Here is a 23778-nt window from a genome sequence, read left to right on the forward strand (position 1 = left end):
TGAAAGTGCACACTCTCAGGTTTAATTTGAGAGTATGTACATTCAAATTGGAGGAAGGGTTTAGGAATTGCAGCTCTTAAGAGTAGCCATCCCCCCTTTTTCAAGGGACCAAAAGTAATTGGACAATTGAATCAAAAGCGGTTTCATGGCCAGGTGTGAGCTACTACATCGTTATTTCTTCATCAGCTAAGTAGGTAAAAGGTCTGGAGTTGATACAAAGTGTGGTATTTGCATTTGGAATCTATTGCTGTGAACCTACATCATGCGTTCAAAGGTGCTGGCCATGTAAGTGAAACAGGCCGTTGTAAGGCTCCAAAAATGAAACCAATCCATCAGAGAGATAGCAGCAACATTAGGAGAGACCAAATCAACAGTTTGGTACGTTCTGAGGAAAGAACACACTTGTGAGCTCAGCAACATAAAAAAGGCATGGACGTCCATGGAAGACAACAGTGGTGGAGTATCGCAGGACCCTCTCTATGGTAAAGAAAAACCCATTCATAACATCCAGACAAGTGAAGGACACTCTCCAGGAGGTGAGCGTATCATTGTCAAAGTCTACAATCAAGAGAAGACTTCACGAGAGCAAATAGAGTGGTCACCACAGAGTGCAAACTATTCATAAGCCTGAAGAATAGAAAAGCCAGATTAGACTTTGCCAAAAAACATCTAAAATAGCCAGACCAGTTCTGGAAAAGCATTTTTTGGACAGATGAAATTAAGATTAATCTGTACCAGAATGACGGGAAGAAAAAAGTGTGGAGGAGGCTTGAAACCACTCATGATCCAAAGCACACAACCTCATCTGTAAAACATGGTGGAGGCAGTGTGATGGTATGGGCATGCATGGCTTCCAGTTGCACTGGGTCATTGGTGTTTATTGATGATGTGACAGAAAACAGAAGCAGCCAGATGAATTTTGCAGTGTTTAGAGACAATCTGTCAGTCCAGATTCAGCCAAATGCAGCAAAGTTGATTGGACGGCTCGTCAGCGTACAGATGGAGAATGATCCAAAACACACTGCAAAAGCAACCCAGGAGCTTTTGAAGGAAAAGAAGAGGAATATTCTGCAATGGCTGAGTCAATCGCCTGATCTCAACCAAATTAAGCATGCATTTCACTTGCTGAAGGCAAAACTAAAGGCAGAAAGACTGACAAAGAACTGAAGACAGCTGCTGTTAGAGCCTGGCAAAGCATCAGAAAGAAGGAAACCCAATCTTTGGTAATGTTCATGGATTCCAGACTTCAGGCCGTCATTGCCGTTAAAGGTTTCTCTACAAAATAATAAAAATGATCCTTTTATTTATGATTATACATTTGGCCAATTACATTTGAGCTCCTGAAAATGGAGGGACTGTGTATAAAAATGGTTGCAGTTCCTAAAATTTGTACTTTATATTTAACCCCTTGAAATAAAGCTGAAAGTCTGCACTTCAAATTCATTTGGATTATTTTGTTTTAATTTATTCTGGTGGCACACAGAGCCAAAAGTATGAAAAGTGTGCCTGTGTCCAAATATATATGACCTAACTGTGTGTGAGAGAGAGAGATTCGTTTGTAGAAGCTGTAACGTTCATGCAAATCAATTAATATAGGGTTATTGGGATTTTTTTTACAAAGATGTGTGGAATATATTTTGGCCTAAATGTATGAGGAAATTGTATTTGTGTGAAAAAAAATGTAGGTACAGCGTTGCATTGTCACGCAATTATCAGTTAAAATCGTGCAGTTTCAAGATTCTGTGAATATAGATAGAAATCAGAGCCACTCTGATTTGTGGCAGGACTTTTTCTAGGGCATCAACACGCGCAAAGCAAAGGATGAGGTTTGTAAGTGCTCTACCAAAGTTTGACTCTAGAAGACAGGATTCTTTTGGCTGTTCATTCCCCTAAAGAGAATAGCCTTCATGAGCATCTCTACTGGGAAATGCAAAATCGCGTATATGTAGCAGTAGTTCTGCTATAGGGTGGTCGGGAAGCGGTTAAACACCTTAAATATAAAATATATAAAAAAAAAAACTGCAGTCAATTGCAACTGTTTTTGCAGATCAAGGAGAGGAAAAAAATATGGAATCGCTCAATTCTGAGGAAAATATTATGGAATCACTATGTACTTTGTAGTTCTGAAACATCTGCATCAGATTCCATCTGCTAATTAGTCTGCAGTTAAAGAGTGCTTGCACCAAGCTGATTGACATGAATCGTGGCTCCAACATGAGAGTTGTCAGTTGAAACAAAGGAGAGGATTTTAAAACTTCTTCAAGAAGGTAAATCATCACAGAATGTTGCAAAAGATGTTGGTTGTTCCCAGTCAGCTGTCTAATATCTGGACTAAGTACAAATCAAATGGGAAGGCTGTAAAAGGGAAGCGTACTGGTAGACCAAGGAAGACATCAAAGCATCAAGATAGAAAACTTAAAGCAATATGCCTTTAAAACAGAAAATGCACAACAAAACAAATGAGAAACAAATGGGCAGAAACTGGAGTCAATGTCTGTGACCATACTGGAAGACATCGCCTAAAGGAAATGGGATTTGCATGCAGAAAAAACAAACTAAAACCATCATTAACACCTAAACAGGAAAAGCAAGGCTACAGTGGGCTAAAGAAAGGCAATCATAGACTGTGGATGACTGGATGAGAGTGATATTGAGTGATGAATCACGAATCTGCATTGGGCAGGGTGATGATTCTGGAACTTTTGTTTGGTGTGGTTCCAATGAAATGTATAGAGACTGCCTGAAGAAAACTTGCAGATTTCCACAATCATTGATGATATCGGGTTGCATGTCAGGTAAAGGTATGGGGGAGATGAGTCATTAAATCTTTAATAAATGCACAAGTTTATATTGAGATTTTGGACACTTTTCTTATTCCTTCAATTGAAAGGATGTTTGATAATGACATCATTTTTCAGGATGATAATGCATCTTGCCATAGGGCAAAAGCCGTGAAAATGAAAGACATATGTCATTGGCATGACCAACAAAAGGTCCGGACCTCAATTCAATCGAAAATCTATGGTGGATATGAAAGAAAATGGTCCATGACAAGGCTCCAACCTGCAAAGCTAATCTGGCAACTGCAATAAGAAAGTTGGAGCCGGATTGATGGATAATTAAGTTAATTGTCGATAATTAATTCCATGGCTCAGAGAATTCAAGCTGTTATAAAAGCAAGAGGTGGTGCAACAAAGTCCTAGTGGTGTACTGTCGTGTGGTGGTTTGTTTTTTTTTATCATGATTCCATAATATTTTCCTCAGAATTAAATGATTCCATATTTTTTTCCTCTGCCTGATCTGCAGAAACAGCTGTAAATGACTAGTTTTATTTATTTATTTTTAAGTGTTTCTTAAAACCAGAAGGGTGGAATGAAGGTTAAATGAAAAAAGTTTTGAGGCATGTCTGTGATTATTATTTTTTTTTTTCTATACAAACAGTTGATTGAACATTTTCAAAGAGTGGTGGTTCCAAACTTTTTGCCAGGGGTTGTAGATAAAGTCTGCCTTGGCCACTAGGCTGCTTGTCAAGGTGAGCGCCCATGCAGGATCCAGTGCCCAAAGCAATATTATTGGTCGTCTCCATGGTTTGCGGTCGGTACAGCTTCCAAGGTTTTACCGATGATGCTCATTCCGTCTGCACTGCTTCTGTTGACAAGGAAGAGTTGATGGAAGAATTTGAAGTAAAAAATTGTAGCTAATCTAGAGTTCTTTCTCTGTAAGGAAGAAGAGATGCATCACCTTAGGACACTATAAAAAAAAAAGTGGCAGAGCTTTTGAAAACATGTTACTTAAGGACATCCCCCTATAACCCCAACCCTTGTCCAATCACCTGAAAGTACTGCCATTAACCCAGGATCTATGAATAATCAAGCCTGTTCACTGTTACTGTACGATTAAGATATGAGGATGTTTGTCTTCTTTCACCCAGGGCTAGAACTTTTTATTTTTTTTATTTTGACTTGCTGATTTTTCTTGGGAAATATAGATTACATCTATACATCAATGTACCAGGTAGTAAAGTGTAAAGGCAAAATAGTAACATGTGCTGTCCAATGTCTTTTGCTTGTGAGATTTTCCCATACATGTAAAAGAGCTAAATGTTTGATTTGTGTGTAATAAAATGTGATTGTGATTTAAAAGGGTAGTGTGTAATGATAGCTGTAATCATTGTTTGTCTGTATTTTAACTTCATTAATGCTTACTCAGGCTGTCACCAATTAAAGACTATATTCACCTTTCTGAACATATTACACCCGTATTAAGGGTTTAACATGTTCAGCATCCTCTAACATCCCCCCCCGATCCCCACTTCCCTGTAACAGCTTGTGGGGTATCGTCCCCCTGCATCCACTGTCACAATTTGAAAACGGCGCACACAGAGTTCTGAATGAACTATGACTACCGTCTGCCATTGCAACTGACTGCGTGTAGTTCTTGAACTGCAAGGGTGCTGGTGAGTGCTCTCAAAGTTCATTGATTTTCCTGCAGTTCAAGAAACGTATGGGCAGACAGCTGAAAGAGAGTCTGCAGAATTCTGGCATTGCTCCCGTGATTTGCTGATTGTGGATGCAATGCTCTCCAAGCTCCTTAGAAGAAAAAAAATGTATGCGCTTTTTTTTACCTTCAAAAAAAGTGCATTTATTTTTTTAATAAAGTGAACTTATCCTTTAAATCATCTGTTACTGTTTAGGAATGAACAGGTTCAGCTAGATGTGATGAAACCTCACCAAGCAATTATTTGGCCCAAACCTCTATAACAGTGGTCACTAAATGGCAGACCGCGGTCCTGAATTGAGCCGAGGGACAGTCCCGTCTAGACCGCTGCCATGCCACCGCCAGGTGCCCTTCCTCGGGCCCAGGCAGACTGGCCATAGGGTACACCGGGCCAATACAGACCGTGGCCACCACTCCCCACTTGCTGTGCGGCTATTCCTAAAGCAGGACCGACATGAGAAGCGGCAGTGACTGCTCCAGATGACAAGCAGGAAGCGCCGCTGACACAGGGAAACCTTGGCCGGCCGCTGCACTGAAGGGTAAATGGCTGCGTCTTCTTCACCCGCTGGCACACTGACAGCTCTGTAGCGGCGGTGGATGGGGCATTCTCTTTGCTGGACTGGGCTGTCTCTTTCCCCAGTTAGGTCTAGCAAAGAGCCCAATCCAAGAAGGGACATCCCTGTCCAGCAAAGAGACATCTCGTCTTTGCTATATATTTGCTGTGTTGTTAGTGGCGCTGTGTTGTGTTAAGGGGCGCTGTGTTGTGTTAAGGGGGGCAGTGATGTGAAGGGAAAAGAGGACGCTGTGGGACTTCTTTAAAAAGGGGACTGTGATGTAGAGGGGACTAAAGTGTGAAAGGTACGCTAAGGATCATAATGAACCGGGGGACTGTGATGTGTTATATCTTTAACGAGATTCGGACCTCTGCTCGAAGGAAATTTTGCTGACCAGACCTCCGTAAATTTTAACTCAAGAGCCCTTCTCTATAATATCTTAAAGGCAGTTGCCCAGTAAATATCAAACGCCTACCATATCTCACATGTTCACGGATTATATAGTACCTACTTTTGCCTGGCCATGCTGGGACAGGGTCATCTGAAGCATAGTACAACGAGTGCTTCTTCTGCTGACATCATTTGCGAAGGAGGCAGAAACTGTTAAATAGGGACTAGATCCGGTACATGATTTCACACAGTGAAGCATTTCCTGTTCTGCATAGACTGCAACTGAAAAGCAGGTCAGAGATGGCAATTGACTGCCATTTTACAGTGCTAATGTAAAATAGATACTTTAGATTGTTGTGATTTTGCTATTGAAATGTCCTAATGTATGTTTGTTTTTCAGGGCTTTCCGGGGCAAACACATTACCCTGGTTGTGCGGTTTCCAAATCAAGGCAGACAGGTTGAAGATTTGGATATTTGGTCTCACACAAATGACACAATAGGTTCAGTTCGTCGCTGCATACTGAACCGTATCAAAGCCAACAGTGCACATACAAAGGTTGAACTATTTATTGGTGGAGAGCTTGTAGATCCTTCTGAAGACCGAAAACTGATTGGCCAGCTAAATTTGAAAGATAAAACGGTACATTTCTCTGTTTTTGCCTTTTTAGTAGTTAAATATTTACACTAAACATGTCAACCTCTGTTTTCATTTTTTTTTTTTTATACAGTGAAAGAAATAAGTATTTGATCCCCTACTGACATGCATTTCTTTTGAATTTGTTGTTGCTATTCTGTCTCTGTGTTACAGTACACCTACCATTCGATTTTTAGACTGATCATTTCTTTATGAGTGGGCAAACATTCAAAATCAGCAGGGGATCAAATACTTATTTCCTGCACTGTATGCTCAGTCTAAATAGCCCAGGTGAAAATTACAAATAATCCAGAAGATTTAGAGTATTAAGCAGAGCCAAGACATGTTCACGCTGGCTGACCTCATTAAAATATCTGCTCTGTTTTAAGCCTCGTACACCAATTTTTTTTTTTTTTAATCCATTCAGTCCAGCAGGCTGAACGAAAAAGAATTGACAGGATCACTGTACTAACATAAGCTCTATTAGCGCAATAATATCCCCCTGTGTGCTATGTTCTGACAAGGAGAGTGCCCCCCCCCCCCCACGATAACACACCGGTCAGTGCTCTCTCATTGGCTGAGCTCTGATCAGAAGTCAATCGACAGACCTTATTTGGTAATGCTCACTCGACAGAACCTGGACTGGCTGTGTGCACACAGGCAGAATGTCGGACAGTTTCTGTTGAATATTATATTGATATTCGGCCCGTGTGTACTTTAGTAATATTTCCTATAAAGTCATTGAAAAGTAAATTGCAGGTTTTGAACATAGGTATTGACAGACAGACACGCAATAGATTGAGAGAACTATTCCCTTTTATTTGGAACAACCAAGAATTCCCATATCTAGAAATAAACCTGACCTCTCATCTATTCTTCTGATATGATCCTTAATTATGAACCCCTATACCTCAAGCAGAAAAAGAGTCCATAGAAATTTTAGCAAACATAGCTTAACTGGAAGAACTGCAGCCTCTAAGATGGCAGTTAATTCAAAAACTCTGTATTAATTCCACACTTTGCCCATACTTACAAATATCTTTTAGACTTATTGCTGCTTATGCAGAGGTATATTTGGAATAACAAGGCTAGAGTCCTTTTTTTTTTCTTTTTTAATTTCATAACTAAACATGGAAAAGCCGGAGGGGTGGGCTTTACCTCCAAGATTACTACTGAGCAGCCATACTGACCACTGAAACAAACTGGTCTGCATTCATAGACTTCTCTTTATTTAACCACTTAAGCTGTGGAAGATTTTACCCCCTCATGACAAAGCCATTTTTTTTGTTCTATTCAGCACTGCGCTACATTAACTGGCAACTGTTCAGTCATGCTCTTGTGAAGTCTTCTCTTGATTGTAGACTTTAACAATGATACGCCCACCTCCTGGAGTGTCCTTCACTTGTCTGGATGTTGTGAATGGGTTTTTCTTTACCATAGAGAGTATCCTGTGATCATCCACCACTGTTTTCTTCCGTGGACGTTTTATGTTGCTGAGCTCACCAGTGCGTTCTGCTTTCCACAGAATGTACCAAACTGTTGATTTGGTCACTCCTAATGTTGCTGCTATCTCTCTGATGGATTTATTTCATTTTTGGAGCCTTACAATGGCATGTTTCACTTGCATGGACAGTTCCTTTGAACGCATGATGTAGGTTCACAGCAATAGATTCCAAATGCAAATACTACACTTAGAATCAACTTCAGACCTTTTACCTGCTAAATTGATGAAGAAATAACGGAGTATCCCACACCTGGCCATGAAACAGCTTTTGATTCCATTATGCAATTACTTTTGGTCCCTTGAAAAAGGAGTAATGGCTACTCTTAAGAACTGTAATTCCTAAACCCTTCCTCCAATTTAGATGAACATACCCTCAAATTAAACCTGAGAGTGTCCATATCTATTATATAACTATAGCTTGAATATGTTTTGGTAAATACCTGAAAAAAAAACTAAAATTGTCTGTGTGTGTGTGTATATATATATATATATATATCTCCCTAACTTTTTATATTTGAAAATTGATCGAACCTGCTGTACTTGATGGCCTTTCTCGTTTCTTGAGGCCCATAAAATACAAGGACTAGTACAAAATGCTAAATACTCTGTCTGCTGCCTTTCTGATGCAGCTTAATACAGTAGCTGGTGAGTGTGCCAAGGTGGTGGTTTGGAGCAGGGTGGATAAAAATCAATGATTTTTCTTTTTAAAAAATATATATATTTTTTTATTATTTAAATCAGATTTTTTTTTATTTTTATCAAATTAATTTTAATAAAATTCTTTTGGAGTCAAAATCTATCTAAAGAGTTTCTATTTAAGATACATTAATAATTTAGTTTATTCAGCATGAAATATAGCTTAGTTATGTAGCATGAGGTTGTATATTCTGCAATATTTACATTTTTGGTAAACTCATTCAATGAATCCAAGCTCTGCAAGCTGAGATAACATGCACTGCATTGATACATTCACACAACTTCACAGTAACAATGAGAAAAAAACGTGAAATAAAAGAATTTGAGTAGTTCAACTATGTGTGATTAACCTAAAATCGGTTCTGATATCGCTGTTTTACTAACCTGACAGCTGATTATTCTAAAAAGGAAACCTTCATTTGGTTTGCAAATATTAAAGATTCTAACTACCAGCAAGAATGAGTCGGATTCCTTACATTTAAAGAGCACCTGTAATTTTAGATCCGTCATGGCAGCGCCTGTTAGCAAGCATCCACTCACCTGCTACCGCCACGTCCCTCAACTTGTGTCCCTGCCATATCACCAGCTATCCCCTTACCCCTGGTTCACACATTCCATTTGAATGGACTCCCGTGCCCCAGGACACGCAGGGAAGAAGTCCCTGCACTTCTTCGGAAAACGCAGCCCGCACGGGGAACAGAGGTTCCCAGTACAGTTGCGATTTCCACTGTGGGCAGCGTGCCATTAGAATTAATGGCACCCGCGCTCGGGTCCGCATTCCTCTGTGCTGATGGTACGGCTGCACTTTTTTTTTTTGTTTTTTGCAGATCCGCAGCGGCACCAGATGTGAACCTAGCCTTAAAGTGAGTCAACAGCGGGTAAGAGGAGGATCCTCTTTGGGACAGAGATGACAGTTGCTCTTTGAAAATTATAATTTAAATTGAGCCTTTTCACTAGTGATTTAAATCAAATCCACCCTGGTTTGGAGTAATAATATGCTATATATATATATATATATATATATATATATATATATATATATATATATATCTCTCTATCTATCTATCTCAGGAATCGGCCACTTTTTGGTCAGTTTGTACAGCAGTCTATCCGGCAGAAGCTGATCTTACTACCAGCTTTTGTCAAAAGGACATGCTGGAAAAGTAGCGTTCGATCAACACCTGCAGCCAATGGCTACAGACACTGATCAGTGTATTCTGGCGGGTTAGAGTCCCCCCTGTCAGAATTCAATGGCACAGTGAGGAAAATTGTCACACCAACATCAATTGTGTCGGTACAGCGATCTGCAGGGTTTTTTTTTGGGGGGGTTTGGTTCTTTCTGCTGGGTTGAAAGAACTTGCAGTATGTACCGGGCTACTTAACTACCCAATGAGTGATTGGGCAGGGGGGTGTGTTAGCATTGACGTACAGGCTCCCAGCACAGTGTTCTTATGCTTAGCACGGTCAGTGTGAAATGGTAAGCAGGGGACTGCCAGGATCACCAGGGATTTCACACAAAGGAAGCAATGCAAAGAACAGGAAACATTTTAAAACAAGTACATGGTACACCTGATCAGGAATATGAAATATTGGGGTAACATTCTTTAATTGTTTTATAATGCATTGTGTTTATTACTATATGTATTTCATTAATGTTTTCCAGCTAATTACAGCCAAGCTAACACAAATAAGCTCAAACATGCCTTCAAGTCCCGACAGTTCTTCGGACTCCTCAACTGGCTCCCCTGGCAATCATGGAAACCACTACAGTGATGGTCCCAACCCTGAAGTTGAAAGCTGCCTGCCTGGAGTGGTTTGTATATTACTGTTCTTAAATATTGTTAATCACTTGCCCTCCAGAGGATTTACCCCCCTTCCTGACCAGACCATTTACGGCGCTGCGTTACTTCAACTGACAATTGTGCGTCATGCAACGCTGTACCCAAATGAAATTTACATCCTTTTTTTTTTACCCCCCACGAATTGAGCTTTCTTTGAGTGGTATGTGATCGCCTGTGCTGGTTTTATGTTTTGCGCTATAATTGAAAAAAAAAATATATATATTTTTGACTCTTTGCTTTTAAACATGTCCATCAGTGACTTTTAGTGGGACATTCTGACACTGGGGGGAACTGACTTGGAGTCTCTGACATCCCCAGTGAGACCAATACAGTGATCAGTGCTAAAAAAGAAAAAAAAAAAAAAAACACTGATACTGTACTAATGGCACTGGGCAGGAAGGGGTAAACCTGAGGGCCGATCAAAGGGTTAACTGTGTGCTGGGTGTGTTTTACTAGGGGGCAGTGTCTGTGTGCTTCACTATAAGCACACTGCTTTGGATGGCAGCCATCCAAAGTAGTGTGCCCGAGCTGACAGGAAGGCGAACTGTTGGTAAACAAAATATTTCTCCTCCCCATCGAAGATCCTCGGTAATCAGCAGCTGGGAGCTGGTGAATGACAGCCGCGGCCCCTAGGGCACGCGCACGCCCCCTACCCGGAAATGCAAAAGTGGGACACTTTGAGAATAGAATATTGCAGCTTTTCACAATATTCTAATTTTCTGAGATTGTGGATTTGGGGTTTTCATGAGCTGTAAGCCATAATCATCACAATTATGACAAATCACGGCTTAAGCTATCTTGCTTTGCATGTAATGAGTCTATCTCATATATTAGTTTCACCTTTTAAGTTGCGTGTGTGTGTGTGGTATATTTGTGTGTGTGTGTGTGTGTGTGTGTGTGTGTGTTTGTGTATATATATACACTTGATTTTGCGCATATACAGTATTTCTGCAATAGGGCGGTCAGGAAGTGGTTAAAGTCACAGTGCAAACTGATTTTACATTCATTTGTAACTATTCATGTAAATGTGATTTTTCCTGAAAGCATTGTATTTTGTTTGATTACGGGATAATGCTTTCTTTAATAGAGACACAAGAACATATTTTCTAACTCTTCCCTTAATTTTTTCAGATAATGTCATTACATCACCGATATATCTCCTTCCTTTGGCAAGTTGCAGACTTGGGTAGCAACCTAAATATGCCCCCACTACGTGATGGGGCACGTGTGCTGATGAAACTTATGCCACCAGGTAATAATTAATTGTATTTAAAGTGTATGTCCAACCAAAATATTTTTTTGGATATTGTGGGAAAGTGTTAGAACCCCTGTCTGGCTTTTACTGCTATATGGGGTTCTGTTAGTAAGGGTTGTTTTTACAGTGACTGTGGTCTCACCAGAGAAGTGAAGAAAAACCTATGCCAAATGGGGCTGTAGCTGTACCCTAATCTACTTAAAAAAGAAAAAAAAAAAATAATTGTATACTGTGCAGTTTCCCTCACTTTCTTTCCGGTAAAACTGTTTCCACCAAGGAGATAAGTGTAGACGTAAGTATTTCTTAGGTATTTATACACTTTTCCCTTAGATCAGTGGCTTATGTAATCCAGTAGTCTGCACCATGTCGGGTTGCACTCACTTGGAAAAGCGTCTCTGCAGGCTTACAAGTAGACAGATGATGTATTTGGACTTATGAAGAACTCTTGCCCCTGGCACTGTGTACTCTGACCTCTCCCTGTCAACTAGCACCCCTACCAGAGAACCCCCTGCATGTCTGACTCTGAGCCTATCTGCCTTCCAGCATTCTTGACACTTCACACCAATGTCTGAACTTCCCTGCTTTCCAGCACATCCCAACACTGCACCCCCACACGCCAGTCAAGGCAATTTTCTGCCAGCTAGCAGATCTGACTCTGCGTGTTCCAACACTACCCCCGATCCCTGCTTTCTTTTATGATCTCTGCAGAAACCTTCAGAGTGGGGGAGGGCTTAAGTCTGTCGTTCCTTAGTGAGTTTGTTTAGGTATTGACATGATATTGTGGACATAATTAATCTGCTTTTTGACACCTCTATCTTGTGTCCTAGACTGGTGTGAGGTTTCCTAGGAGAATAGCTTATTGACTGTGGCCATAAGTCACTTGTTCATTGCGAGAAACTTGATCAACATGACGTAGCTGTCACTGTCACCCTTCTCTCCAACTGTGGGACAGTGGATTAAGATTAACTCCTCCCTACAGTTAGAAAAATTGCCTTATCTGCAACAGTATTCCCCAAATAAATTAGAAAATTTGTGCGGATCTAGGAGGGATCTAGTGTGGCACCTGTGGAGTTTGTGCAGGACAGACTGCTAACTTAATATCCCTGCACTACTTTTACTTATTATCCATTGCTGATGATTTCCTTCTGGCTGGAGAACTGGGCAATCTGTGTTCAAGCATGGCTCTGTATTACCTGTATTACTCTGAAGTATATAAGTTTTTATGTTGTGCTTACTGGTGATTTTGTTACCCATTGTCCCACCCCACCTCACACACATCCCTTTTTTTTTTTTCTTCTTTTTCCCCAGCACATCCTGTAGAGGCCAGCCTCTGGGGACTTTGTACACGTTGTGTGCGTTGTTAAGGGAATGGGGAGGAGGTGCACACTTTTGGGCAGAAAGGAGGAGGAGAGGCCAAATGGATTCCTCTAAGGTTCTAAAATATGGATCTTCTAATGCAGAAGCCATTTTCCAACATACAGATTTGTTCTTTCTTGTCCATTAAGGGAAATAGTCAAAATTATGCCTGCAGGAGTATTGGACACTGGCAAAAACCCCATAACAATAACCTGTTGGGCACAGAGCATCCTCATATCCATTATGATAGGGGTACGCTGCCACCTTCATGTGATTGGGCCCTGGCAAAAAAAAAGACAGAATGGAACATCCCCTGCCTGGCATAACCCCTCCCAGTTAACTAGGCAAGGCTTTATTCTTTGTTTGATAATGTCTTCGACTTAGATGATCGCCCAAAGGGCATGTTCCACCGTTTTTGCACCATGCTCATTCCCTTCATACAACAGATACTTAATGTAACCAATGTCTGCAGCCTAGAATCCTGTTGCCCTCTGTTTCTAGAGTCTTTGCCTGGTATGGAAGGGGGTATAAGTGCCCAGTAGGCAAGTGGTTAATATACACTTATTGGGATTTTTTTTTATCATAGACATGTAGCAGAATATATTTTGGCCTAAATTTCTGAAGACATTAGATTTTTTTTTTATTATTATTTTTATGGATATGTTTTATAGCAAAAAGGTCAAAAATATTGTAATCCCACCCCCAAATTGTCAGTCTTTTTTTTGTTTCTAGCGCTAAAAAATGCAGGTGATTAAATACCACGGAAAGAAAGCTCTATTTGTGTGTGGGGGGGGAGGAGGACATAAATTTCATTTGGGTGCAGCATTGCATGACCGTGCAATTATCAGTTAAAGTAATGCAGCGCTGTATCGCAAAAAATGGCCTCGTCAGGAAGGGGATAAATCTTCTGGAGGGCAAGTGGTTAAAGGCTAAGTTCATCTTTTGAAAAAAAAATAGACTGGTATAAAAAATGTTTTTTTTTCCTCTGATGCTGCAGAGCATTGCACCTGCAATCAGTAGACTGCAGATGCAATCTCATGCTCCTGCAGACTCTCAGGAAAACTGCCCGTGCCTCCTACAGGCAATCAGTTCCTTGAGAGCAGAAATTATCAATGAACTACAGGAGCACTCACCAGTGCCCTCATAGTTCATTCAGAACTAGTCTATCCTTTCACAGGAAACCGTAAATGAATGATGTGACCGTTTGGGCAGAGTCCCACACAACCTCACTGTTTTCAAATAAATTGGGACAGTGGGTGCAGGGAGAAGATCCCCCGCTCTCTATGATGAGGGGGTGCAGATACTGGAACATATGACATGTTCCACCCTAAAAACAGGTGGAAAACATGTTTCAAAGGTGACCTCATTGTTTAACCGCCTCCCACCCGCCATATAAGGAAATGGTGGGCGGTGGTTCTCTCGTTCTGGGAGGAAGTCATATGACGTCCTTCCACTCTAACTGTGCATGCGTGCCCAGCGGCGCAGCAATCGGTGGTGTGCTGTGTACCTGGGACACAGTGGATCACCGATCAGTGGAAAGAGCTGATGACGTCGGCTTTGTCATGTGCTCAGCTGTGTCCAATCACAGCTGATCACATGTAGATAAGGAAATACCGGTTATTGACATTCCTCTCCTCGGGAGCTGTCACTCTGACAGCTCGTGAGGAGAGGAGATCCGGTAATCTGCATTCCTCAGAGGGGACATGTACACTGATCATCAGTGTAGCTCCATCAGTGCCACCTGTCAGTGTCCATCAATGCAACCTGCCAGTGCCTACCAGTGCACATCAATGCCACATATCAGTGCCCATCTGAGCTTCCTTTCAGTGCCATATTTGAGTGCTGCCTTTTTAGTGCCCATCGCTCATTCAGAAAGCACAGCACTACTCAAGCATGTGCAGTGGGCACACGGCTGTGAAGCCGCAAGCTGTCACAGCCGCGTGCTCACACTGAAGATGCTGGCGTTGGGAACACTGGACGGCCTGTGAAACGTGCTGCGGGGAGGACACCACGGAATCGAGGGTTAGGTGACTGGGTTTTTTTTTTTTTTCTATAAAGTCAGCGACTCCATTTTATCTAGCTGCAGACTTTTATTTATTTATTTTTTTTTACAGTGTGCCTGGAACTCTGCTTTATAGCCTTATATAACACATAGAACTACAGTTTTTTTACATATGTTTATTGTGGTGTTTGTGATTAGTACAACTGTATTTGTATACATTTCAAGTGTTCCTTTGATTTCTGTGTTTTACAACTTAGTAGCGATTTCTGTGCTTTATTTCAGACAATACTATAGTAGAAAAACTCAGAGCAATTTGTTTAGATCATGCTAAACTTGGAGAAAGTAGCTTGAGTTCATCCTTGGATTCGCTATTTTTTGGCCAATCAGCATCTCAAGTTTTATATCTGACAGAGGTTAGTGATTGTTTAATACGGTCTTCCCACTTGTGTTTCTGTCAGTGTGGGAGACTTACTGTGAAAAGAGAAAAGCACAAGGTAAAAATGTTCTTTTTCTAGGTTGTTTATGCCTTGTTGATGCCTGCCAATGCTCCCTTGGGGGAAGATGCAAGTGATTTTCAGTACAACTTTCTCAAAAGTGGTGGTTTGCCTCTTGTGTTAAGCATGCTTACTCGGAATAACTTCCTGCCAAATGCTGATATGGAAACAAGAAGAAGTGCTTATCTAAATGCACTGAAAGTCGCCAAATTGCTGCTTACTGCAATTGGTTATGGCCATGTCCGGGCTGTTGCTGAGGCTTGCCAGCCAGTGGAAGGATCAAATCCTGTGTCACCGGTAAGTTGTTTATCTATTTGAGGCATTTTATTCAGGTCTAGATGAACATGTTGTGTCGTCCTTGACCAGTAAGTGTTGTATGCATTTTAGCCTTGGTAGCCAGGTTGGTTCTGTGCTTTGGAGCCAATTTCTTGTACAGTACAGAATACAGGTTAAGTATTTTTTTGACCCTGGGGTATAGGCTGGTCCCTTGAGGTGATTATATACTTACAAACTTTGCTTTTGAGAACACACCCCCTGGGCACCCATCCTATAATCCTACCCTACTCTGGCTCTTAATTTTTTTGTTAGTGTTCTAAGATGATAAACCTATAATCCCTTACAGAAAAATAGATTTTAGCTTAATGACTTTATTATTTTGTATTCAGATGCTCAATCAACTTCACTGCCATCTTCTACAAAAATGTAAACCGTGCATCTAGATTGGTGAAACCTCAGTAAATCCCTTGGGAACTTCACCCTGACACCACGCTGTGGGGACAACCTGTAATGCTGCTTTGGGCACTGGGTCCTGTGTGGGTGTTCACCTTGGCTCTTTGTGTAAGGCATGTGTCTTGGAAATTCGCTTTAACGAATTTCTCCTTACCGTGAGTACTCGCAGTTGGATGCGCAGAAATCCCCCATAAAGCTGTGCGAATCTTGCTTACCACGACTGCAGCTAAACTACACGATTCCTGCCCATCCAAATACTTTAGCTCTGTTGAAATGTGGGAGAATTGGAGCTCCGTTACCCTAGAATGATCAAACGACACTCTCAGGATGGTGTTGCAATTCACATAAGGGCTGGTTTCAGACCCAGCTCTCTGTTTTATTAAAAATACACACATGCCCCCCACATGAATAAAGTCAATCCCCTCCCACCGAACAATGCAATGGGGAGTGCCTATACACAGGATGTACATTCCAATTGGAGCATAGCCTTTCCTATTATCTATCACTGGTCCTCCCCCATGAGTCTTCTGAGGTCAGCAGACTTCCTCCCCTTCCCCCCCCCATGAGCCATCTGAGGTCATATTTCCTGTCCTACTAGCTTCTATTGGTATGTAAATTCTTTGTACAAGCATTCCCTAAAAATATCAGTCTGTACCTGGATGGGCCCGATACGATCTTTATTAAAACACATCCATCCAAGATACAGTTTCAAGTTGGTAATGGGTTGTAAGATATGCATAAGCCTACACGTGGAGTTCACACCGCTTGGCGCCTTGCGTTATGAAGCCCATGTGGTACTATGCTGCTGATATGTGGATACAGGCCCACGGTCTACTGCCAGCGACATTCGCATCGAATGCCGTGGTGGTATACACGCCGGTCTATAAGCGCAGATCTGCCATCTCATCCATTACCAAGCTGAGTACTGTAATACATACATTGTACATGCGCATGGCCCAATTGCAGCCTTCAGAGCTTTAATTAAGCCACACGAGAGACATATGAATAACACGAATATATGACACATTTAAAGTTCGACCAACAATACAAAATTTCCATGACACATGTAGTTAGCCACAGGGTGCTGTACAGGTCCAGAACTCTGGTTCGTGATAATGAAAGCCAGATCCCCCAATAGCCATCCAGGGGTGTGTTCCCACTGTGATATGCGATGCCTAGACCCTATATAACAACCATTAATGTAGACTAGTAACTCAAGGTCTCCCTATGTCTGACTGTTACTTCAAAAACTAGGACTGTGTTTGGAATGTGAACTTGGCACTAAAACTCAACAACTCAGAGCTTAGTCTCTGCTAGATGACCGTGTGTTACATCACACCACAAGCCACACGCTTTACCGCCTAGACCATATTATAAGGAACCCAGTAATTTCCTCTTTCCCCTTTGCCCCAAGGGCTTCACTACAGGATGTTCACCTCCTGGGTTACTGTTTTTTTGTGTTTTTTTTTTTTTTTTTTTCCCCCCTCAGACAAGCTTACCTTATGATTTTCATCCTACTCCGTGAATTCTCCACAGGGGAATCCTCTCACTTGTAGTTATGGTGGAAACCAGGCAAAAGCGAGTTTCAGCAAAAGCTCATGTAGACATTTGCACTAAAGAAGGTCCGCATGACACTTAACCCCAAAGTGGCAATACCTCTCTTGTATCGGGGCTAGACCTGATTTTAACACCGGTCTCTGCATCTGATTCTAGCTTCATCTCAGGCATGCAATAAGCAACCTACCTGTCTAAGGCAGATATTTCTGCAACTATGTCATTTCTCGGACAATTAACTGCTTTAATACAGCCATCACTGTCCAGAGCTCATAAAGACAGACAAATTCTCCAGTTTAACTGTCTCTAGAGACTTCAATTCCAGAATTCTGTCCTTTCTACGATCATGACTTGACAAGAACTTGGCCTTCAGCACTCTAAAAGGACAGGTTACAACCTTGTCCATTTTTTTTCAAAAGCATCTGGTCTTGCTTTACCCTATGAAAACCTTGATTCAAGTTGTGTCCCAGATCACACTCCCCTTACAGCACCCTGTGATTCCTTGGGACCTCAATCTTGTTCTTTCTGCCCTGCAGAAGCCACCCTTTAAACCCATCAGGGAAGATCACTCCTGTAAAGTGGCCACCTTGTTTGCTATCACATCTGTCATACATTGCAGCATTAGTGTCTGTCTATACCAGGGGTGGGCAAACTTTTTGACTTGAGGGCCGCAATGGGTTCATATATTGGACCCGGGGGCCGGACCAAGAGTAGATGAATGATGTGTATGTGTCATCCATAGTAAGTATAGTAATATTCCCCCATAGTAAGCATAGTAATTAATCCCCCATAGTAATTAATCCCCCATATAGTAATTCATCCCCCATATAGTAATTCATCCCCCATATAGTAATTCATCCCCCATATAGTAATTCATCCCCCATAGTAATTCATCCCCCATATAGTAATTCGTCCCCCATATAGTAATTCGTCCCCCATATAGTAATTCGTCCCCCATATAGTAATTCGTCCCCCATAGTAATTCATCCCCCCTATAGTAATTCATCCCCCATAGTAATTCATCCCCCATATAGTAATTCATCCCCCATAGTAATTCATCCCCCACATAGTAATTCATCCCCCACATAGTAATTCATCCCCCATATTAATTCATCCCCCATATTAATTCATCCCCCATATAGTAAGTCCTCCATATAGTAATTCATTCCCCATATAGTAAGTCCCCCATATAGTAATTCATTCCCCATATAGTAAGTCCTCCATATAGTAATTCATTCCCCATATAGTAAGTCCCCCATATAGTAATTCATTCCCCATATAGTAAGTCCTCCATATAGTAATTAATTCCCCATATAGTAAGTCCCCCATATAGTAATTCATCCCCCATATAGTAAGTCCTCCATATAGTAATTCATTCCCCATATAGTAAGTCCTCCATATAGTAATTCATCCCCCACATAGTAATTCATCCCCCACATAGTAATTCATCCCCCATATTAATTCATCCCCCATATTAATTCATCCCCCATATAGTAATTCATCCCCCATATAGTAAGTCCTCCATATAGTAATTCATTCCCCATATAGTAAGTCCTCCATATAGTAATTCATTCCCCATATAGTAAGTCCCCCATATAGTAATTCATTCCCCATATAGTAAGTCCTCCATATAGTAATTCATTCCCCATATAGTAAGTCCCCCATATAGTAATTCATTCCCCATATAGTAAGTCCTCCATATAGTAATTAATTCCCCATATAGTAAGTCCCCCATATAGTAATTCATTCCCCATATAGTAAGTCCCCCCTATAGTAATTCATCCCCCATATAGTAAGTCCCCCATATAGTAAGTCCCCCCCCTGTGTCAATTCACTTACCTTTGGTCCGCGCGTTCCTCTCGTATTCCCGCGCCGTTCTGGTCTTCAGGGAGGACTGTGAGAGGAGTTCGTCACGCTGCCCCGCCTACATCCTGGCTGCCCCGCCTACATCCTGACAGCTGCAGAGTCCTGACGTCCGATAGGAGGGAGGGGGGCGGCCATCCGAGAGGGGGGGCGGCCATCCGAGAGGAGGGGAGAGGAGGGAGGGGAGCGGGCGCCCGGCACACAGGAGAGCCGCATCTAAATTTGTAAAGAGCCGCGGCTTGCCGACCACTGGCCTTGCGGGAGCCTAGCTCCGCGGGCCGGATTAAAAGGTCCGCCGGGCCGTATACGGCCCGCGGGCCGTAGTTTGCCCATTGCTGGTCTATACCAAGGAGCGATACCTCATCCTTTACTAAAGTCAAGTAACGTCAAAATTCCTGCCAAAAACATTATACATATAAACATTATAGTAAACATATACACATCATTAGCAGTTACCATCAATATGCTGCCATCATGCAAGAATAATGGTCAGAAATGCAACAGTCAAAACATAATCTCACCATACAAAAAATATAGCTAAGTAAGTGTCCATATAGTGTCCAAAAATATACACTGCAGCAAGTGAGCAGACACAAATATACAATGGAAATGTTTACAAACCTGTTCTAAAGTTTTCTGCGGCATTTAAGTTTATACGTATGCTGCAATCTGGTCTTCTGTTTACAGAATTTACAAGGTGGATGTTCATGTGTCATATGATGCTAGTTTCAGCCGAAGGGTGCTGCAAGCTGATCAAGGTGTTCTATCGAGCCCTTCTCTGGACTCATGTGTTATGTGAGCCTGTGACAAAAAATTCTGCGCTAAATACAATTTTATATACATAATATACTCAGAGTAAAATTATCATATCAAATTTATTATTTTTCAGGTACTTATATAGCGCCGTCAATTTACACAGCGCTTTACATATATGTTGTACATTCACATCAGTCCCTAACCCTCAAAGGGCATACAATCTAAGGTCCCTAACTCACATTCATACGTACACATACTAGGGCCAATTTAGACAGGATCCAATTAACCTACCAGTGTGGAGTTCGAGTGTGGGAGGAAACCGTAGTACCCAAATGATTAATAAACATACAAATCATAAAAACCATATACAAAAATAAATGAAAACCGAAATAATAAACGCTGTTTACCTAAATGTGCAAGTTAAGCGTGTACTGTTCTGCAGTGAGTTAGAATCTCTCCTCACACAAATGTTTTTAAATCTGTGGGAAAAAAAATTCCAAATTGTGTCCCAATAGTCCAAATTCTGTGTTTACTTCCAAAATATACATTAGATTCCAAATATATTTGTTTAATCCTTTAGTGTCTTCACCTAGTGGTGAAACCCGATTTAGAATACCACCACAGCTCATGGATATTTTTCATCCTGAAAGAAATTTCCTTTCAACAACAATTTGGGTCTCGGCAGATCCACGTGTTCTGACTAAGGTGTAGTGTGCATGAAAGGAGCTGAATACTGAGGAGGGGGTACTGTCTACACACTACAGGATTGGACACGGAGGGACCCTTCATGTAAACCCTTCCTCACTTGATAGATCACAATGAGTACCTTATACCCCACCCCCATCCATGGCAGAGCACAGGAAGAAAGCGCGAGGGACGGGAGAACAGCGAATTCCTACCACCTATTCAGCCCCCCACCCCCACCAGATTCAGTTCCTGTCACACCCCTAGCAGGGATCTCTTTCCCAAAAAAGACAAAACAGGTTTCTTGAAAGCCAGGCTCCATTCCAACAAACCCTGAGTTCCTTCAGGGTTTTGGAACTCCCGCTTGGAGGTATAGTTTGACCAGGCTGGCTGTCTCCCTATGTTGGATGTCTAGGGTGGGCCTTCCTTCTATGCAGTTGTGCAGGCTCCTTTGGCAGAATCAGCTTGCATGATGTGGCTGGAGAGAGATCTTGCAGAAGGATGTCTCTTAAGCCAGGAACATGACTCTTTTATCAAAAAAAGTTCCTGGGGTTAGGTGCACCATGTTGCCTAATAAACAAAAGACTTCAGACTCCTGCAGATAAGTCCACAACCTTTACTGAGATGAAGGGTTCCTTCCAGCCCTCACAGGCCTGGTCTTCCAAGCCCATGACAGGAAAGCACTTCCAACATAAGCCTTGGACACCCAGACTGGCTAAACCAGTTCTATGCCTTCTGCAAATTGACAGGGTGTCTCGATTTGATTAAATGGGTGTGCCTTTTAGCCTTAGTGGTTATCTGGATTTCAGAAATTCAAGACCATTTGGGGATCAGTCTGTCCTCTCCCAAGGCTGCAAACTGGAGTTTCAGGTCTCTGCCCCCTCCCCGATTCATGACATCCAACCTGTCATCCTCTGCAGCAAGTGCAGGCTTTTCATTTTGCCCTCCAACAACTTCTTTCCTTGTGTGTCATTGTGTCCGTTCCAGTGGAGAAGAGGTTTCAGGGTTTTTATTGCAACTTTTATTGAGACTTGTGTAAGTCTCAAAACCCGACAGTGATGTTCATCCCATCTTGGACCTCAAAGTCCTCAACAAATACTTGATAATCTGGAAATTCTGCATGGAATCAGTCATTTCGGTCATCGCCTCTACTTATCAAGGGGTTTTCTTGACACCTTTGGTTATCACAGTGTCTTACTTTTCATATCCCCTGTACATCCTCTTCATCATCTTTTTGTGTTTTGCCCTAGGCAAGCAAAGTTTCCAATTTGTGGGCTTCCCTTTTGGTCTGTCCACAGCCCCTCAGGTCTTGACAAAGGTCTGGACTTTAGTCTGTTCAAAGGGGCTTTTACAGGCGCCCCGTGTGCATGAGACCGTTGTGTATATGTGCGTATACAGTTTTTTTGTTTTGTTTTGCCAGTAAACCATTTTTTGATAAGTTTTGCTGTATATTTTCTTAACTGTTAAAGGTTTTCATTCAAACCAGTAAATATTTCTGGTTTTAAGTAGAGCTGCAAAATACAGTTGTAGTTGGTAATATCTATTGCTACTGTGTGTCTCTAGGCTACTCATGATCAAGCAGTGGTGCTACAAAATGCCCTGCAGAACATTCCTAATCCAACTTCAGAATGTATGCTGAGAAATGTAGCAATACGCCTTGCACAGCAAATATCTGATGAGGTAAGTTTTTATTTAACTCTTTTTTATGTAGGAATTTATTTGATTTGTATGTGGAATTGTAAAGTTAGTAAGTTCTAAAACTACTTTTAAAGGTCAATTTCACTTTTGCATTATAAATGGTGATTTATCTTTTACCATGCAGTCAAAATTCATCTTTTATTAATGTAATCAGTATAATTAAATTTGATTTGGTTGCTTTGTGTGAAATGTTTCTGCAAAATATTTAGTCTTTCCCTGCTTTACTAGAGGATTCAAAGTACTAGAAAAAGTGTGGCTCATCATTGAATCTGATTCAAAATGCTGTGGTTTAGTGTAAACCTAAAGACGCTCTCACCCTGGAAGTTTTATACCATTGATTAATTGCTGATAACAACCTCTGATGCCAGCAATTATTAACTGGTAGCTAGCAAATGTAATGGCTTTTGTTGCTAGCCATTTGTAACTTCCACAGGTTAAACTAGATCATTAGGTTAGAGTGCTCTGCTACAAATTGCTCTCCTTTAGGAATTTGTAGTTAAGCCATAGTGGTGAATGCAGAGTGAGATTGTCTTTGGCCTTGAAACTTTGCTCAAACTCTATTGCTAAGCAACTGAGCTACAAGTCGCTAAGTTCTGTTTTTAAAGTATGCGTAACAGCAAAAAGAGAAATCTACCTGCTTATAGGACTTTATGGATCATATAGGGGAAAATCTCCAAATCCTAAATCTCAAAGACTACGTGAAGTGTGAGCTGTACTCTTAATTAAATCTTCATGTATGATGAAAAAAAATACCATGGCATATACAGTACAAATAAAAAAAAACCCTGTAAAGACTACCATGGCACGAGCAAAGATATTTATATATGACCACACGTATTAGTATATGCTCAGTACTCAGAAAATGCACTTACTTTCCAATGCGTCTCCAGAACATTACTTATGCTGAACTAGCAACCTGTTTACGTTTTCTTCAGCACAGACCTTGAACAGTAAACGTGCTTTTTAAAAAAGTTGATACATCCTTATATCTGAGTTTGGAACTGGCAAGATTTTTTCATAAATTATTCACTCAAATGTATATGACCTTGAGTGTTCTTTGAAAACCATCTTCCAGAATAGCATGTTTTGATCACTTTTATTAATTTTTTTAAGGCTTCCAAGTACATCCCAGATATTTGTGTCATTCGAGCAATACAGAAAGTAATTTGGGCTTCAGGCTGTGGCTCAGTTCAGTTGGTGTTCTCTGCCAATGAGGAAATAAGTAAAATTTATGAGAAGGTAAGTGCTAGTATGCTTGCTTCAGGAATTT

At 41.3% G+C, this 23778-nt stretch overlaps 1 protein-coding gene across 4 annotated transcripts in view; it reads left to right on the forward strand.

Annotated features, from left to right (window-relative positions):
• The window catches only part of USP9X (ubiquitin specific peptidase 9 X-linked), a 290448-nt gene that overhangs the window by 173616 nt on the left and 93054 nt on the right, over window positions 1-23778 (forward strand). For all 4 annotated transcript variants that reach the window (XM_089673929.1, XM_089673926.1, XM_089673928.1 and 1 more), the window contains exons 19-25: window positions 5842-6082; window positions 9940-10089; window positions 11249-11369; window positions 15013-15143; window positions 15246-15521; window positions 22374-22490; window positions 23622-23747. In XM_089673929.1, the coding sequence (XP_089530055.1) occupies window positions 5842-6082; window positions 9940-10089; window positions 11249-11369; window positions 15013-15143; window positions 15246-15521; window positions 22374-22490; window positions 23622-23747 (1162 nt within the window). The remainder of the gene's footprint in view (window positions 1-5841; window positions 6083-9939; window positions 10090-11248; window positions 11370-15012; window positions 15144-15245; window positions 15522-22373; window positions 22491-23621; window positions 23748-23778) is intronic.

Source organism: Staurois parvus, unplaced genomic scaffold (assembly GCF_062004578.1).
Source record: "Staurois parvus isolate SC_StPar_1 unplaced genomic scaffold, SC_StPar_1.0 ptg000145l, whole genome shotgun sequence".
In the NCBI taxonomy this organism is placed as follows: Eukaryota; Metazoa; Chordata; class Amphibia; order Anura; family Ranidae; genus Staurois; species Staurois parvus.